This window comes from Pocillopora damicornis, chromosome 13 (genome assembly GCF_964200805.1).
Source record: "Pocillopora damicornis chromosome 13, jaPocDami1.2, whole genome shotgun sequence".
Classification (NCBI taxonomy): Eukaryota; Metazoa; Cnidaria; class Anthozoa; order Scleractinia; family Pocilloporidae; genus Pocillopora; species Pocillopora damicornis.
The window spans coordinates 11,562,641-11,583,130 of NC_142682.1; the positions used below are offsets into that span (position 1 = coordinate 11,562,641).

The 20,490-nt window shown below is 37.4% G+C and overlaps 2 protein-coding genes across 3 annotated transcripts in view; one reads left to right on the plus strand and one right to left on the minus strand.

Moving 5' to 3' along the window:
• Positions 1–40: 40 nt before the first annotated feature.
• The window catches only part of LOC113683816 (protein Wnt-5b), a 37,731-nt gene continuing 17,281 nt past the window's right edge, over positions 41–20,490 (plus strand). The window contains exons 1-2 of one of the 2 annotated variants that reach the window (XM_027201095.2): positions 41–389; positions 13,035–13,110. In XM_027201095.2, the coding sequence (XP_027056896.2) occupies positions 379–389; positions 13,035–13,110 (87 nt within the window). In that variant the 5' untranslated portion in view covers positions 41–378. The remainder of the gene's footprint in view (positions 390–13,034; positions 13,111–20,490) is intronic. The other variant, XM_027201094.2, reaches the window with a different exon arrangement.
• LOC113683817 (F-box/LRR-repeat protein 14) lies at positions 17,068–20,418 on the minus strand. The gene has a single exon (XM_027201098.2). It carries the CDS (start codon positions 18,583–18,585, stop codon positions 17,392–17,394), a length of 1,194 nt encoding a protein of 397 aa, XP_027056899.1. The 5' UTR covers positions 18,586–20,418; the 3' UTR covers positions 17,068–17,391.

Consider the following 20,490-nt stretch of genomic DNA (forward strand, 5'->3'; position numbering starts at 1 on the left):
GGGAGTGATTTAGTATTTAAGTGGGGATAACATCCATTTTGTCCAACCCGGAATTTGAATTGACCGTGTAGTATACGAATTTTGCACTTAGGTTAAAATAACATAAGCCACCCAACTAGAACAAAAAACCATCGCTTTATCTTGTCGGTTTACATCTCAATTACTTAGAATGGAAAACTGAGAAGCTACGAATGTAAGAGAGATTAATCCGCAATGCGAGTGATTAACACAAAGCAGGCATGTCTTTGCTGAAATAGGTTCCTGCAAGGCGCTCTTGACTTTTATAGTCTGGTGTCGCTTTTGTCGCTGCTTGGAGAAGATCGCGGTTCATTTCGCCACGTACACAGTAGGAACAGTATTTAAGCTCAGGTGGTCAACATGGACATACGGTAAGGTGCATTGACTTGTCGCATCTCTTCTTTAAGAAATGGATAAGTTAGTGTTGTGTACATTTAGCTATGGCTTTTGCTAATGGCGAATTGGCTGTGCGCTCGATTTAATTGCTCTTCAAACAAAGCCCTTAGAAAAACGAGTGTGCAGAAGATCTCGGTTAAGTTTAAACAGTGATCGACAGAGATACCTCATTTATCATGTATTTTCCGAAAATTCAAGCTCCGTAGAGCACTGTTTTGTTTCGACTATTTCTATCGAATGTGTTTCCGTTGTTGAAAGGAGAGAACAAAAGCATATCTGAGTAACCGTGAGTCTGCCACGTTGTTGCATGATTTTACACAATCGAACCCCTTTATAAGCCATTATTACGGCTACCTAACAAATATCAGATGTGATTAAGCTGTTAGGCTCAAATCGTTAACGCTTAACCTTGCATAGAGGTAGTAACTATTCACTCGGCTTACTTCGAACTTGCACGGCCGGCGGCAAATGGGCGAAAACTCTTGGAACATGGAATGTCTGTTGGCGTGATCGCATAGTTTCTGTCAGCTGTAAGTTCCTTCTGGTGTAAGTCTATCCAATATCGATATGTCGTCGTATGATTTTCCAGGCTCAAACTGCAAGGCGTGCCTTCCGCAGAACAAAACTGCCCTTGGAATGTTATGAAAATACGTTTTCCTTACCTAATCGGATAGTTTTTTGTCTATACGATTTCGTAGGCGGCAGGTTAGGAAAATATTGCTAATAAAAGCACATTAAGCAAACTTGTTCCTCGTTCTTCGACCTTGGTGGACATGACGGTGCTGACTCAAAAAAAAAAAAATCTAATGAGAGATGTAAAGTGCCGGTCATAAATCTTAACGCGTTTTATGAAAGCATTTAGCAAATGTTTATGTGGTGTAATCCTCTTCCTTTAAATAACATTTTGTTTTCGATGTTGTTTTGATCGTGTGGGAACGGTCGAGACGAAACCCACAGTGTTGGCGCTATGTAAGCATTGTTTTAGATGAGGAAAAATGAAGAATGCTTTCAGTGAATACGCGATGAATACAGCCTAACTTTCTTGAATTTAGCAGAGAAAAATCCTGTTAATGAAGATGGCGCTATGCGTTAACAGAAAATAAATTGGATTTGTTCTTGATATCCACGCTAATGCAAGGCCTGGCGAGATGTGGGAGGGTAATGAAAGGTGGTGGCTTGTTATCACTTACTGGGAAGCTTTGTCTCGAAGCCAAACCAACACTATTTTCGAAGGACATCGCTTTAAAGAAAGTGATATGCTTCACTTAAGTTCTCGACTGCATGTTGCTGTAAAACTGAAGTGGAGAATGAACCGTCTTCGTTTATCACTGAACACTGAAACTAACCTCTTTCTCGTATAGTCAATGGATTTGCTATCGGATAGACTGTGCCTTTCCACAAATATTTCATGAAATTGCAAAAATATCTTTAAAACTTTTCCTGATAACACGAGTTCATTCCAGATATCGTGCAAAACCTTTTAAATATCTCACGTTTGTCTGAAAATTCCCTTTCGTTGGCAAAAACTTTTCACTTCTAGGAGGGGAAATAGTGTCAAAGATTGTTCACACGAGTATTGGGGAAATATAAACAGTATGTAATACTATTAAACCAGCATGTATGCCATGCTTTATTTCTGATCAACAATGGATTAATCAGTTGGTAAGTTTTGCGACAATTCTGGCAAAAAGCTGATAATATTTTTCAATAACATAGCGCGGATAACCTACAAACCTACTTTAAATGTTTCTTAACACCCCTGAATTTTCCAAATATCTCGTCAACCTCTCAAAATCCTAAAGAGGAAGGCTTAAAATAGACAGTCTCTAAAACCCAATAAAAAGTCCTGAAATCCCTACTTTGTAAACTACCGCCAGCTTGGTTCCCTTTCGGGTGACACATCGTCTCAAAAAGGAAAGAACACCCTCTCCCGCGTGGAGAGATGTGAATAGAATACCTCAAAAGTCATTACCCTTTTAATTAAGGCTTAGAGTTACATGCGTTTGTACGCAATAATGTAGCGTGAGATTAAAATAAACCATGCACGCATTTTGGAAAAGTTCCATGAAGTGGCTATCATTGAAATGTGATTTGCTCATGAGTTCCGGCATAAATGCTCTATCTTGTAAACTCAAACTGACAGCAGTATAGAAATGTAGCTCAATCTGTGATCTTGGAAATCATTCTTAATTGCTGAATAACGGAATTAGACTAAACGAAACCAAGAAACATAGGCACGCTACGCGTACAAAATACGTTTATTTATTTATTCATTATATTTTTTGATAATAACGTGTCATTTAAGTCCTTATCTGATTACTTAAACTGTCTTTTACATAATAAATATTATAAAGAGGACGTCTAAAAGAATTAAATGGATACTCTTTTGTCTACAGTCATCATAACATTGCTTGATGGATCGTGTACAAGTATAATTTTGTTGAAATAAAATGTCGGGAATTGAGATTATACCATCATTCTTTGTTGACCCTGTCACCTATACCATATCAATCGTTGAATATATAAGTACATGTAGCGTGTTTTATTTTTCATATTGGAAAAGGCGTCTACATTTTAGAAGCCTTCATTTCCAGTGAGCGCGAGCAATAGTGCAAGTATGGTGTTGTTCCGTTTTGGTTAATTATCGCTGATATAATCCACACAACCTTCAAGTTTCTACATAAGAATCGTTGAAGTTGGTTCCAGATCGTCGTAACATGTCATTAGTGAATCTTAGCCTTTGACTGATACTGTTGGAAAGGTTGGACGGAACGGTTACAATGATAGTTCAGGACAGAGAAAGTTAACTCACCTGCAAATGACAAACCAGAAAATTTAAGAGATATTTCTCGACTAAGACAAACCTTGACGTTTCTCATGATCATCAAAGAAGTTGGCATTTCCAGATTACGTGCTATTGGTAAAATCTGGTTCCATCTTCCTGTGGACTACAGCATTCATTAGTTTGTGGAGAGCTTTTGGTTTATTTTTCATATGACCGCTGTTAATCGACGTCCAAAACTAAAATGGGTTACAGCTCCACTGGTAATCTGAAATATCGCTATACTGCAGGGAAATTGTCCATCTTAGAACTTCGTCAGTGATTGAATATCCGATAGTTAGCAAGACTTTATCAGTCATCACCATGCATGGTTAAAGGAAATTCTTTAATCATTCTAACCTCATAATGAGAAATCCTTCAGGGAAAACCACTCGAGCTTCCGTAAATCTGAAACAAATCCAATTTGCAGTGTGCATAGGGGATCATTGTAAGAGCCAACTGTCCAACTGCAGTCCTTTTAACAGTTTCATGGCATGAAGTGGCTAAGAGCATAGCTTACTGTACTGGCGCCCGCTTCTCGAAAGTCCCGCCGGGTAACTGGACGTAGCCGTATTCAAAGAAAAGCAGGTTCTGACATCCTAAACAGTCCATTTCGTTGCTTTAGCTAATAGTTTTATTGTATAATTTTCAAATATTTGAAACCCCTATCGTGAATGAAAACAAAACAACTTCACGGGCCAGTTAAGTTCTTAGGATCTTTCAGAAACGGACCAGAGGACGAAATCCAGTTTATCGCTGGTTACCCAGCAGAATTTCGCAAATTTTCCCAATCAGAATTTTAGACCCCTTTATGATTTTGGCTGGATGAAGTGAACCACTGTAATAGAGTCTGATTCGATTCAGAGTCTAAAGTTCTGTTTGGAGGGTTTGGATTAAAATTCTTCCTTGAGCCACACCCTAAGGTCAGAAACCTGTAGACCCTTCCTCCTCTTTATAACGCGAAAGTTGCTGTCTTTATGCTGTATTTTTAATATAAAAGATCTTGAAACCAAATTGTAGCTGGCAGTCTTCAGAATATATCCCACATACGTTCTAAGATTTTTAGTCGCTCTTAAAACATGAAGGGGATAAAATTTTGTTGAAGCAATTCAACAAGATCAAAACAATAATTAAATCAGTTATCTGATGATAACAGAATTGGACATAAGACGATTAGAAAAGTTAACTCTAAATTTGTTTAGTACTTCAACGGTTGCTTGAACCTTGAACTTAAATATCCTGTATACTGCATTGTGTCGCCGTCCCTGAAGCGATCCACAGTTTTATTTTTTATCAACCATGAAGGGTTGTGAAGAAAAAATTTAAATAAACTTTCGCAGTGTCGCAGTTTGATCTGGTGGTTATCGATGATAACATTCATTCACTGGATCTTCATACTTCTTGGCAGTTAACGAACGAACAGAAGAAAATAATGAACCGGAATCGATTTAATGTAGGATAGGCACGTCGGAAGGAATTATTACAAAACTTTGATTATTAAATTATAAGTTAGTGGATATCTTAGCACGCAGAGCTGTTGAACAATATTTGAGTAACTTCCATGGGTCCTTGAAAATTTTCGTCAGCTGGAAAAAGAATTCTATATAATAGCTGTAGTTTGCCAAAGAGGAAAAACTCTGAAGTGGAGGAAAAAAACTAAAAAGAGAACGAAGATGGTTAGGAATAGAGAACGTCAACACGGATTAAAAATGATGAACTTGAGGAAAACAGGAGAAATTTTTATACTGCACAAGTTGTGACGCAGTTTCTTCAAAAGTGTATCAAACACGAAATGGATTTCTCCTTGCTTGAATTGTGAAACATCACCTTGCCTTTTTATGGTTCTACCAGGGACGTAAACGGAGGGACATAAAACTTCCTCTCAACTTCAAACTGAAGAAGATTTACAACGTTCGTAGAGAACAATACTTGAGGAATAAAAAATTTTGCAGGTTTGCAGAAAATGTGTGCAGGATCTTATCTAAACGTGACAGTTACAACGATCAGTTGAAAGAATCTTCGTGCATAATGTTCACAGGGCAAATGGTTTTCCAGAATAGGAGTTGCTTTGTCGAGCGAGGACCATCGTGATAAAATGTATTGAATGTAAAGCGTTTCCGTGTCTTCTTTCCACTTGAAAATTTATGCTTAGTCTCTTGAATGATTGGCAGAAAAACTCTTAAGATCCACTAACAAGTACAAAGAGGCAATTATTTTCTCTTGAAAGAACATACTTAAGAGCTGCAATAGAAGATTGGAAACAATTGGTTACGAGGGTTATTTTCTGTGTATTATGACGCAAAAGACAATACTTTCGAGAACGTAATTGCAAACATGGCAACAGAACGATTATGATAATCGTGATGTCTGGAAACGTTCGGCACTTTGATTAATTACATTCTTGAATTCGAAAATCCTCAAGACGCAAATTCTAGCTTAGACATTGGCTAATGGATCCTCTTTACCGGCGCCGAAAACGTTAAGTTAATTTACGTAACAGGTATTAAAATTTTCGCAAACAACAAGAATTAGAGGTGGTTGAATGATGTCAAAGATCGGGTAGATTACGTAGAGTCTTAAAGCTGTTTAAGTTTTAAGGTATTTGTTCGACTGACCTCCTACAAGGATGGGTCAACTATGAACTGCCGACTGCAGATTAGACTGATTACCATAAAATCTCTTAGGAAAACTTCGGCGTAAATTATGACCACGCCCTAAAATATATTTTCTCTTAAATAAGCCACTGCTTTAAGAAGGCTGTTTATCCAGGTAAGATATAAAACAAAATTAGTTTTGACCCTGATGTGTTACGGATGGCCTTATGATGAAAAATATGCCACAAAGTCTGTGCAGAAATTAAACCGCTTTTCAGTACTTAATTTTTAGAGGCCTTTTAAATTCATACTGAGCGTTAATCCTGCCTAGGAAGGAAATCTTTTTATTTTATTTTATCTTCCTTGCTTCAAAATATCCGATGTCCCGGTTTTTCCAAAGGACTTACGATCCTTTGCCTCGTGGGTCCGTCAGCATTGACAGAAATCTGTTTCAGAAGTCTTTAAATCTTATCAGACTTGGTTGTTTTCTTTTTCGCCATTCGCGCCATAGTTCCTGGTAAATAAAGAGGATAAAAAATTGGGGCGAGCGAAAAAAAACAACGGCGGAGATTTGGGGAAGAGAGCCATTTTCCTTTCCAGACCCCTTTTCGTTTCACTTGCCTCATGTGCTCCAGCGTATACACTACGCTACGAGTTTAGTACAGGTTACGTTTGCTGTAAGCGCCATAATTTCTCTTCATATTGTGCTGCAATAAGCCTAAAATCCCACATATGAGAAACCGTGCCGCCCTAGCTAAATTTTGATCCTATAAGCACCGTCTTTTCTAACACCGACATATACCAACCGTATTAGGGTACACGTAAAGACACGCTTTCCGAAAAAATTAGTCTGCAGATGTTCATTGGATTATTAGATCTGCTAGGGTCAAATATTAGAATTCCAGATTTGTGTCAACATGCAACATTGAAAAAAACCTTGTCGTTAATACTTTCTGCACCAAGTGAAAAAAACAAAACAGAACTTTTTAAGCAACAAACATGTCCTAAGCCTTTCAGTTTTCAGTCCGTTTGAGAAATTATGTAGTAATGGAGCTAATGGCATAACACACTAGCTTGGATTTCATGTCACACGCAACTTAAACCATTCATTTATCACTTGTCAATGCATACATGTAGTTTGTCATGTGCTATTGAGTTGAAATCGGTATGAACAGAATAGAACATTCCTTCAGCTTTTTTTGAAAGCATAGGCCAAGTTCAAACCTCGCAGGGAATCACTATGGTAGTGTGGGCGTGGTTTCATCTCACTGAAAACGGCTTAAATTCAAATTTCATCATCAATTAAGCACGGCCAGATGCAAGGTATTTATTCGGTGACAAGTTAACTTCAATCTCCCTACACAGTCTATATGCAACAATTTGACCGGTGGTAAGTGAACCGAGTCATTCTATGGTGCGATGACCAGCAAAATGTTTTCGTTACAAAACTATTTTCGAAGCTAGAAACTACAAAACTGATTTTCTTAAATGCCCTCGTCGCAGTTATTTAAGATAAAACTATGAGCATATCAATGAAGTACGTTATCTGAAATTTTTTACAACCGTTTCAAGATGTTTCGCGTGACTAAAAGTCTGTACCCGTAGACTGAACACTGTTGATGAAGATGTGCTTAGATCAACCTTTTTTCCTAAGCTGATCAGTGGGTTTTAACTTTTCAAGCTATTTCTTGTTCACGCGGTTCCATGACCTCTAAATTTCCTCTGCAACTTACCTGTTGACTGATTCTTCTCTGCTCTCATATTTCCATTGAACCGTTAACACTCCTATATCAGTATGTACATTCTCCATACAGTTTCCAAACATTTCCTAATGTGCTGACAAGGAGAATTTGACCTACAATTAAGAGTTTCTTTAGTTGATGATTATTTATTTTATTCTCACGAGCTTATAGGGGGGGATTTAGGGGTGAGATTATAAGGAGAAATTAGATTTTGAAATACCCTCACTTTTCGCTTGGCTTTTTTTGTAATGTCAAGGAAAAATATCTTTTTCCCCTTTATGTTTCATTTCGACTCACTCAGAACCGAAAGGTCTACGGTTGGTTACACAGCATGCACCTATCTTTCCAAATAGCCAGTCAAGGAATGGCAGGCGCTGGTTACTGCAATGCTCCAGTACATTTTCGTTTGAGGTGCTCTTAAATTTGCATCCCTCAGGCTTCAAACATTTTGTTTCCGGCCATTTTTTGAATCCCAAAAGGAAACTTTATAAATTTGCTCTGAGTTTCGACTCTCAGACCAAGCAAATTTTGGTGATTTTACTTTGTCTTTTTGCATGCAACAGCTAAGAAATGCACTAAGTTTTAAAACGCACGTGCTGAGCTATTGTTCTGCTCATAAGATTTTGCTTCGTTCTCCTTGCTGACGCCGTCCAGGTTTGCTTAAGATCCCTATTCATTGTAATTGTCAGCCATGCCTCTCCTATAAGATTAGCTTCGTGAATAAGGCGTAAAAAAATTGTAGTTTCTAAGCGTAAAACAAACGATGTTTTCTGGTGTATGTTTCTGGTTCCTTTACATATTCTCGTTACCTATTTGCTTGACAATGTCATATTGATGGGAGGAGAAACTGCTTTTTTTTTCACTCCTGCGATGGGAAGGTTAATGCAATTAGACAGTATATGGAAAGCAACGAACAGTCATGCAAGCGGACAATTGATTGTTAAATCCTGAATTAATAGCTTCATCTAGTGAGATCACTTAGCTCAGAACCACCTTTCAAGATCTTAGAGCTATCTCTCTCAATTGCCATACATTTCTTCGTTACTTATCAGAGGCTAGACCCATTCGCCAAGCGCAGCGAAATCTAATGCATGTCAGACACATCGCGTTACGTAACATAAAATTTTTAACTATTGAGACATTGTTCCAAACCTGACCTCAACAACTGTGGACAAAAACTGATTGAATTTCCACATATCATTCCATTTCTTTCATCAAAAATCCCTAACTGGCTATTGATTTCACACGCACATGTGTTCGTTGATATGAACTCGAAATTTACAGACAGAAAATTGTTTTTTTATCATATATTATAATAACCTCTTCTGGAATTATCTTGTTGTCCTTATCTGTAAAGAAAATCTAAAGTTAGATTTAAAACATTTCATAAAAGATCGTTAATTAACCTAATTAATTGCCTAAGGGTCAAATTCAAGATTTATTTACTTTTCCCATTGTCAGCCCTGTACTGCATGGTGACCATTAGATAAAACGTTGAAACGGAAAGTTGCTACAACAATACAAAAAGATAAGATAGATAACAACATTTTAGCAGAACCCTGAAGATCATTTTTATAGTTCTATTTTATTCTCTGAATAAAAAAACTTGTCACACCAAAATTTACATTTGTAAATAAAGTCTCAATTTTACAGTTATCAATATCGCTGTATTTCAAGGTTGGTTACAAACGCATTTGCTCAAAGGACCGTTAAGCAAACAAAATTAAAAGTACATACTGCAATCATCATGCGCTGTATTGCAAATAACGGAGCGTGATGATCTTGATACAAGTTAAGAAAACGAGAAAAGCTTTGAGGACGATAAAAATAAGGCGATATCCCAGAGTGCTTTTCTCTAAAATATCACATCTGCCATTTTAGAATTTATCATTATTTCTCGGTCGTGAGAATACATTATTGCCATTGACGTCAATAAGTCTTAATCATTTCTGAGTGAAATTCTTTCTTTTCTTTTCAAGCAAAACATTTTGATGCACTCGCGGTATTTTGTCTTTTCATTGCCTGATTTTCGCCTGATAAAATTTAGCCTGTAGAAATATTCAACTTTGAATTAATTGTTATTCCTTAAAAGGATGTCATGAGATCAATTGATTCTTTTCACTAACATGGCTCAGATATCATATCTCTCCGCCCTCTGTAGACCAAACAAGGTATTTCTTTTCTTTGCCAAATTGTACCTTAAAAATGCCAAAAATTCTTAACTCTTTCAAAGTCTCTTTGTCATCTGTCTGCTATAAAATGGCCATGCAATCTGGTTAACTTTGAACTAGTGCCATTTGCTCTATGACTTGAGATGAAAGACAAGCCCTAATCTTCTCTCCAGGTTAGATCCAGATACAAACTAAGCCTTTCGAAGTTTTAAACTGGAGGTAAGGATTTTACAACTGCACAGGTTTTTCTTAGCTTTTTCTGGGATAGAAATGACGTGACGAGTTTTCTGTTTCTGCCTTGAATTTTTGTTTCAAGAACCATTCGCTTAGGATCAGTTGTTTTTTTTTTTTCCTGATTTTAAATTTCTCCGGGAAACACAAAAATTTCCCAAAATTGGAACAGGCTCAAGGTTCGAGTCTATTCTTTTCCATTGCCCTCGCACTTGGTAGACAGAACTTTAACCTCTTAAAAATTTGTAGAAAGATGAGAGTTTTCTCTGAAAAATGATCGCATTTTTGCATACCTATGATAAAAATAAAAAGTAATGGCCTTGTTCATATTACATCAGAAAAAAGAAAATTTTGCAACTGATTCAGCAACGTTTTGTAAAGAAATTGGTCACAGAATTAAGACGACAACTTTTTTTAACTTCAAAAGCTTAGTTTGTTCATACTGTGAAGATTTTTACTATTATGCCAGCAGCTATTTCAATGTGAGGAAAACTGATTTGAACAGACTGACTGATTTGTCTAGGCAGACTAAAAGCTTCAACCACTGCTGACAGAAATGAAAGCAGGGTTTTTTGGTGGTTTGGATTACACTTTCCTCTCGATTATACATGATGATCTTAATTTTACAAGACTGAACAGAAGATGATGTAAAATGACGAGAAAAACCTGCCTGCGCTTGTTTTTTTTTATTTCCCGAAGCAGCGCTAATGATTTCTATCAAAAACAGGAGACACGTGCCTCAAGCAGTAATAAAATCTGGAAGTGTCACACCAAGGAGATGGATTGCGCGGCATTTAATCTTAGACATTTTTAGCAATGAACTATGGTATTGTTCAATTCCTTTTCCAAAACTCGTTATCATTAAAATTAAACTGCGTTAGAGACTTTGGAAATTGTTTTTGTTAAATTTGGGAGTTTGATTTGTCGGATCCAAGAACTCCAGTTTTATGTCGGTGTTCCAGAAGTATCTATCTTGGGCGATTAATGAAATATTTATTCGTAATCAAACCATTCAAAACTCATTTTCCACCTTTCCCAGGAGATACCACCGTTTAGTTTCTCTATTTTCAAACCAGGCATTCGTATAACTGTTTATACTTGCAACGATTGGAAAATTAAATTAATTTTTCGTGGAGGTATCTCTTGCAGAGATAAGTAATTTTCTAGACAAGTATTTAAACCATTCGAAGATAAATTTCAGATTTTCGTAAATTTGTTTTGGGGCATAATTTCTCGCTTGAGAAAATCTTGTGACGTCAAAAATAGTATATAAAAATGGTGTTAGCTATGTCAGGCGACCCAAAAGACGTCAGAAGAGGTGGAATGGAATTGTTGAAAGAGACATAAAAAGTAATATTGCCTCAGACCATAGGTAGTAAACAAAGAAGGAGTAAATCCATAGAAAACAAAATAAAAGAATAAAGAGCTTGAGTAAAAGATGTCCAACTTTTCTGGCGAACGAGACAAAAAAGGTGAAGAGTGATGGGGAGCATCCGAACATCAGAGCGACCGATATGACGCGGGTGGAAAATATACCAGTTGAACTGCAGATAAATAATTGGCAAGTTACGCTATAACAGGCGGTCAAATAAAGAAAGAAAGTATAGATTGCATCTATCGTAAGGACTTTACAAACAATGGCATGTTACGTATTTCACTTGAACAACCACGACCTGTTCCCAAGCTGCATTTTTATCACGTGTACACCGTCATCATTTTTTAAATCCGTTGGTTGAGATGTTACTTGAGATCAGCTGATAACTACACAATTGGTGTTTGAGATGGCAATTCAAGAACCTTTTAATAAAAGTTTTATTGTGAATATTTTGCATGCGCTGATAGCTGGAACTACGCTGGCGCCAAACCCCTTTTTCGCCCTCTCATTAATAAAGGCCGCATCGATTACATCCCGCTGTTAATGACGGAAAGCGGTCTGTGAAACCGTGATTAGAACTCAATTAAATGGACACTTTAATTTGTGTTCATTTATAGTTACACATCAGTAGTGCGTTTCCATCGATGCGCGAAAAGCAAATGATTTATCTGTTAAAAGTGAAATTGATACCTTATGCTAGAGGCTTCTTGGGCCTGATATGTAAGGACATGTAACATCAAGTCGGTTTCTTTCAGTGTCGACCTCACGACCTCAGTGAATTGAGTAAAGAGAGCCGACTAAATTTAAGTAAACCCTTTAATTTAAACAGATTTACACCTGAGAACCAATATCTTCACAAAACAGGTGACGATAGGCATCTAAGAAGAGTTGGATAGCATTCAACCAAGGAAGAGTATTGAACATCCCGTCAAAATTAGTTGGTGCTATGCTACTGATCAGTTGGCCCTCGTTTTTGTTACCTTTTCATTGTAACCATTTTTAATAAGCGGGAAATGCAAACAAGATAACACAATCCATTTAACCTCCCACGCGTAATGATTATAGCGTGTTTGTTTTACATGACCCAAAGATTTCCACAAAACTGTAAACTGTGTGTAAATTTACTAATCGGTACCTCCATATTGAACATTTGGAATATGTTCAGAATTCTGTAGCAAACAAAAGTAGAAGAGCCCAATCAACTCCAACCCGCTTGACTCACATTTTCCACTGACTCAACCTTAGAGCTATACTTTCCCTAAAAAAATTCAGGCATTTCTCAGTCATTTGCCATCAATCAGCTCTCCAGCCATATTTCTTTTTTTTTTCGCAGTTCGAACTCAGTAATAAGGTTCTGAGAATCAGACATGAATAATTGTTTATTCATGCATGCTTTTCCTTACGTGGGTATTGTGAGAGACTTGATTGAGACAGTCGTCAAACGAATGTTTTATCGCAGAATGTTTATTTTTACACCCAATCTTTGGATTTCCTGGATTTGAAAATGTGTGTTATTTTTATCTGCGACTTAATTCTCGCGGTTAGATTAAGATATTTTTAAATTTTTTGTGTGTTAATGCGTCTGCAGTAATAACCCAGTTTTACCCGGTGCTATTCCACATCTCTCACGTCCATTCAGCTTGGGTGCTGTGGCAACCACTGAAATACGCAAATTTCTTCACACAGATACCGTCGGGGACAATCGTCGGAAGAAAAACCCAGCGAGGCTCAAGCAAGATCTATCCCTGCTGACAAATCAAAGGTGAGTTACTTTTGTGATTGAAGGTCTGCGCTCGCACATTCTACAATGTAGCACTGTTAAGTACAGCTGAATTGATTGCTGATCCATGACAACTTTGGTAGCAAACTTTAGTCGATGCTAATAAATAGATGAGTGACAATGATATTCCTGCATTAGAAATTGAACAACTGTTCAGCTGATGTTAGAATGGTTCATTCGAAGTATAGAGAGGATGGTTCCTGAACTTTCATCATTTTTTATTTCTCAAAACTAGTTGAAGCTACATGCAATGTGCCTCAATTTCGATCAATTTCTAAGGGCAGCATGATGCGTCATTTGAATTGCGCCTGAAACGAGGCATCCAAGATGATATGGCCAATAAATTTTCAAGTTCTGTTAAAAAAAACTGGCTGAAGGTATAGAAGACCTTCTGAATGGGCTAAATTGTTTGGGAATGATTTCTTTGTTATCAAAAAGTTTCTCGAAATATTCCGACCCTAAATAACTGTCATCTTCGGCCACTGATAGATTTGAAGTCGCTTGCAACAATTATTTGTGTTCGCCCATCAAATGGCCTTGCTATACATTTCTTAGAATAACTTCTTACGATTCGAAGCCCACCCGTAAACTTATCCTACGATCTGCAAAGGGCCAGTAGGTTTGCATAATAAACCGATGAGAGGAGGTGACAATAAAGCAAATCGGTTGACTGCATATTTATTCCCTTCCAGAGAAAAACAATATCGGTGAATAAAAATTTAATTATGCAATTTTCGCTCATCGAACTGGGTGAATTCTGTAGGGGGACTCTCAACATGATATCTGAAAGCTTGCCTTATGATGCACTCACAAGAGAGTAGCCAGCCAGTTCCTGTGTTTATCGCGTGCACCACCACGTTTGCCTAAAGCATTTCACGGCGTGAGTGAAGCTCAGTTACGATGATTGATAATTTTTTGGTACTAGTCCTATGAAAACTATCGCCTGTTGCTATGCTTTTGACAATCTAACACATTGCCAAATTGGCATGAAAGATGTTTTGAGAAGAGAACAGCCTATACTTGAAAACAGTGTTGAATAATGTTTGCATCTTGAGTGTAGAGACAATTGCATCGCTTTAAAGTTTAAGTTGAAAACTGCAGTTCACATCCTCGTCATTTGAAGTGTTCTACCTATTCTAAATCAAGACTTGTCATTCGAAACATTATAATAGATTACACTGAGTGGAACCATATCAGTTTGTTTTTAAATTGAATCAGTATTTGTTTGGTATTTTATAAGATCCTTCTAATTAGCCTCTAACAGCATAGGGCGGAATTGATACGTAAGCTAAAATTGGTGCCAGCATGAAAATACGGCTCAAAATACTTTATACTATTTCTCAACGGTAAGCTCAAGTTTTCACGATTTTATGTTGTTCCAAAGGAGTTGATATATTGTTTCTTTATCGCCCTTACCGTCATAAGATAACACCAAACAGAGCGATCAAAGATCTTATCTTTCAGTTTTTGAATAAAATTAACAAACTTTTCGTGTAGGTATTCAACTAGAGACACACCTTAACCCTTTATTGTCAGGAAAGTCAGTTGTGGTTTTGCACATTCGTACGGAAGAGATCGATAAATTCATACTGAGGGCTTGAATTCAAAAGTTATTATTGAGTCTGACGACAAACTTAAATAAGTTTATAAAAAATGCAGGTCACTATTTCTGAATTTCCTTTCTTGACGTCCGACTATGGCCCAAGGAAGTGTCACGCGCCAGACAAACGAATCATAATTTATTAGTTACTGGAGCGTTCTGGGAGTGGATCTCTATGCATTAAAATTAGCTGATGATTTTCGATTTTCGAGTCTTGTTAAATACTTTTGATAGTCAGACAGTTTTCGCGCTGTATTGTAGTGACATGAACTGAAGAGCAGTCATTTACTGCAGGCGATTCTGATGCATTTCTTGAAAATTGAGTTTGTGAGTTTGAATAGTGGAAAGTAAAATAACGTAATTTTCAGAGTTTTCTTTCTTTTGACTTTTTTTCTTTCGGAAAGGAAAGAGGACTGAGTGGAATCTAATTCGGTCTGTAATCATACGAGTGATTAACAAAATCGGGCGACCGCAAAACGGAAGTCTGATTTCTTTTTCACGAGTATGAAGTCAAAAATTCCTCCATTTTGGAAATTCCCAGTTTTTCCTAGGATTAGTGGTTGTTGCCATGGTTATTGAGATCAATTCTGTGATTGGTGGATTTAGCTGATGGACTTAGTTCGATTGGCTGCTTCAACTGTCCGATTATCGGTGTCCGATCACAGCCAACTATCCGATGACACTTTCCGATTACAGCTCTTCAAAATGATTAGTGAAAATAAAGCAGTTGGTGCACCAATCACAATTGAGGAAATTGCGATGGTCGTGATAAGATGAGAAATCCTGAGTCTTAACCAAAATCTCGGAGTCGCAGCAATCGTGTCAGTTTTAATCGTTCCTCCAAAGCCATGTATGTTCTCAGCTTTAGGAAAGGACAAAATGAAAATAATGATATTTAAAACATTCAGTCATATCCAACCCCAGTCGTAGATCTTAGAAGCCAAAACGTCACCAACTGGCAGTTTGCCGTTTACGATAATCAGGAATACTTTGCTCAATTTGGAGCAAGCTTACTCCTCTCAAGTTATCAAACATACCGAAGGCTCACGAAATTGCTTTATGTCCTATGTTTTTCATTGCTCAGCAACAAATTGTCGACTGCGTGTCTATGGCGTAGTTGTAATTGCTTATTACGAGCGCTACACCAACTAGAAAGAAGTAAATGTCATTAACTGAAGAAGCATTACAACATCAAAATCCCGTCTCTATGGAAACGACCCAAATGAAAAATATCAGGGTCAGAAATATTGATCAGTAGTGAGACATGTCAGTGCTCACGCACACGAGCCGAGAGAATGCCGGAAAAAGTCCCCATAAAACCAGCCCACAAAGACCCAACATGTCTTATTCGATATAAGGAAAACTTCATGTAAACCAGGAACTAACTCCTGTGTTATGTGCTGGCCCAGGCTCCGATCAACAATGGTTGTAAAGCCCGAATTTACTTGGAGTTTTGGAGTTCTAACCAATCCTATTCTTACAGGCAATAAAAGCGCAAGTACTTCTACGCAAGCAGAGAACGGGCCTAATCTGAAAAACTTAGATTTTCATGCGCATAATTGGCCTTACCTGTTTTACATTTGTCATTGCTTAGGATGTGGCGTAGAAGGTCAACATAAAGCTTACCTCTTTTCGTATAAAAAAAAAAAATCACACGCATGTCATTGTATGCTTTTTATGGAAATTATCTTTCACCGTATTATTACTGATTGAGTTTCAGTTTTCGCAAGGCATAGACATTTGTGTTTTTAAGTGAAAATGGTTTCTCACTCCAAGCTCAATTTATATACACTGCGTGTAAACCTCTAAGAAGTAAGAAAATTCCACTTTCGGAAAATTCATGGCCAAAAAAAAATCCCCTAAATATTCGTTGCACAAAAAAGGAACAATGCTTTCTTGATCTGAGCATATAGAATAATGTATGAAACAACACAGTTGCGCTCATATTCCTAACATTTCTACTTAAAGGGATTCAATATCTGTTGAGCTATCAGATTCTGAGCAATTTGATAAGGAACCTGGTTGCAACCCCAAACTAAGAGAACATTCGAATTGTTCGTTGGAGGTCACGCTACATATGGAATCTTCCTTGCGAGACCGCTTATACTCTGTAAATTTCGTATGGCAAAGTTGAAAGCGATCTATTCCGTTTTACTAGTGCGAGGAAGTGTTTGAAAGATGCCGCCTAGAGGAAAATTTGCCTAGCACATCTTAAAATCAAAGATACTCTAGCGCCAACGACAGGTGACCGAGTAACACAATTGAAGATATGTTGTATGCTAAACCTAAAATGGAAATGTGAATTGGCGAAATTGGTTCACAAAACACGTTGCCACAGATGAAGGACGTGATGTAGTTTTATTTTGCGTACTGCATTTGAAATTCTCGTGAACTCTGTCCTTATGTACAAAAGGTTCCCGATACAAACCACTTCGCATAAAATTTATTCACATATTCAATTCATGAGTGACATTGGAAAACAATGGCATTGAACTAAAAATACACGAAGAAATCGACTGGAAAAAAGTTCGATTTCTATCTCGAGAATGGCCTGTATTTCATGAACACACTGTATCAGGAGTAAATCGAATTTACCCGAATTAGCTGCGACATGTGGTGTATAAAATTACGAGCAACTAAGCCACAGCTGTGTGAGCGATGGGTCATCTTTGCCATAAGCCCAAATTAAGAACTTGAAGATGAGGTAGATGCATTAATTTCTCCAGTCCTGTTTTGGTGACTCTGGTACAGCCGTAAAGATCAATGTTTGTTATACTAGTCAAGTTTTCGGCGATAGAAATCAAGCTTGCGTCCGTGATTTGCGTGCATTGGCCAATATTCAAAACGCGAAGGTCGTGTAGACTTCGCGCAGCCTTGCAAAGACCATCATCCGTAATATGACAAGAATTCAAGCCCAGATTTTTCAAATGATGAAGTCCATTAGATATGTGTTTTAGTGCTGCATCTCCCACTTTGTCGCAAAAGCTTACGTCTAGGTACGTTAAATTAAGGCCTCCTACTGCCAAGTGTGCTATTCCTTCATCGCCAATACTTTCACAAGATCGAAGGTTCAATTCGCGAAGGCTTCGCAGACCAGCCAAATGAGCTAGTCCACTTTCCGTAATACCACAACAGAAGCTTAAATTGATGGACTCTAAATGTACTAGTCCTTTAGCTATGTTGCTTAGTGCGTTATCGGTGATCTTTTGACAGTCTTGTAAACACAAAGTAGTTAAATTCTTGTTTCCGCGCGCCGAACTCGCATTCAATCCAGCGAGATGTGCGATGCCGGTGTCTGAGATGTGTCGGCAGCTTCGAAGATTCAAGTATTTTAACTTTGGTAGGCCCCACGCACAAAGTAGCAGTCCCGTGTTCGTTATATTACAACATCCAGCGAGATCCAACACCTCTAAATTGCTCAAAAATCGAGCGATTCGTCCAAGACTAGTGTCGGTGATTTGTTTGCACAAACTTAGATTTAACACTGTCAAAGACGAGAGATCTTTAACGAACGCATGTCCAATTCCAATATCCGTCACATTATAGCATCCTTTCAGATTTAAGCTTTCTATATTCGGTAGATTTTGTATAACGTAGTTCAAGCTTTTTTTGAGACTCAGTATACGGATTTTTCGAATACCACGTTTCGCCAGCGAAGGGAATAGATATGGATTCGACCTTCTCAAGTGTAGTCTTGCTTGAACGCCGCGCCATACCAAACGGTTGTAAGCCGCGTCTCTCCATTTTGAACAGACTTGGGAAACTCTTCCCTTATCCCTTATGTCCAAATAACTAAAAATTATTGCCAAAATCTCTGGGAAAAGGCAGTGGATCGTAGCATCGCTTTTCCCTTTCATGTCGCTCGAACCGCGTTCAACAAAGCACCATTGGAAATCGATCAGGCATTTCAATACTCTTGGGACCTTTTGTTTAGCTTGACCACGTGATCGCTTGTAAATCGCTGAATGGCTTTTACAAACAATAGTTTGATCGACGCTCACAGTTAGAGCCAAAGTATGGTGCAAACAAAATCATTTTTAGTTTCGAATAACAGAACTTTTTACGCTTGAAAAACTTTGCGAAAAGTAAAGACAAAACTAAAATCTTACATAATGATTCTACTGTTTTTCCAAGGCAAACAATAAATTGATATCTACTCGGTGCACCGACAAGATTCTTTCATTGTCGCCTTTACATATTCGCACTATAAAGTTATTCCTGATTATATCACGACATCTTTGCACTGATGGAACTGTCGCTAAAGTGAAGAAGAATATTAAATTCAAATTCAATTCTCAGCCATGAAGCCTTTAAAAGTTTTTGGGGTTTTAGTTTTAAAATGTAAAATTGGCAAAACATTTTTGTAGCAAAGTCATAAAAGCATTTTTTTATTTTTTTTTTTTTTGGCATGTCAAGCTCTCATGCCTTCAACCACAACAAAAGCTAATTGCTTAATTGCCCGAATTACAGTTAAAAATAGACCATGGCTTGCAATTTTGTGTGGCTGGCGGCGACAGAATTTAACATTAGTTTTGACCCACCATACTTCTCTAATCAAAATAAAATACCGTCGGTACTTTCGAACAATGGCCTCTGTTCTCAGAAAATGTTTTACAATCGTGTTCTTGTCTTTACAACCAAAAGAAATCTGCAAAATTGAGTCTTTTCAAGACTTTACCTACAGACTTAAAGCTCGGATTACACACGGCTAATCGACTTATATTTATCCTATAAGAATAAAAATTAAGAATTTTCCATTTATATCATACACAGTGTTCATCCCCTTTAAGTATGTTTTTCCAAGGTTATTTATCTGTTCAATGATATTTCTTTAAGATGAGCGGTCCAGATTTATTCAGATTGTTGGAGAAGTCTTTTTTTTCTTAGTTGCGTTTTCTTTGTTCACCTAATATCCCATTGGAAACCTCAAGTTCAAACATTGCATGTTAGAAACGCTTCTATATTGCGTTTGAATTAATAGAACTGTTTTATATTGCTTCCACTTACGTCATGGTGCCAATATCCTCAAGTATAATTTAACATGGGGAGGGGGGGGCATAATTTTTTTCGACGCTTCACACTAACTGGTTATAGAACTACTCTCTTCCACCAGATTCAATTCATCGCAGTCAGGGCAACTTACCCTGATCGCCTTTGTAGGTTCAAAACAAGGACCACCTCGGAACGAAACTTAATATCTATTTTCAATTCGACGCAGACGTATTCATAGAGTCCTTTCCTTTTTGAGTAAAGTTATCTGGCTGACTTTTGGTGGCCCGAGAGCTTAGACTTCATAATACCTTTAATCCCCAATAAGCCAATAATTGACAGATCAACCCGGTTTAACGCTCTACGATTTAAAATTGTGCCAGATCCTTGAAAAATGGCAACAATAACGATCCTAATATGTACTCTTCTTCATCATAGAATTTTCTGTGGCTCAGTGAGCAAAGAATTATCCAACCGGAATATGGGGTGGTTCCCACCCCTCCCCCCCCCCCCCTCCTCGAGTCTTCATGTAAGACAAGGGTCAGGCCCCTATGTTCGTGACAGATATTCAACATCCTCCTTTACTCAAAATTAAAATAACGAGAATAATCATATATTTGTATTGAGATAAGTAATAATAATAATCGTAATGACGATAATAAGGATACGAAAGACAATAACAGTGATGGTGATAATAACAATAAAAATGATAATAACATAGACGAAAAGGAAAATAACTGGTAACAACAATAATAATAATAATAATAATAATA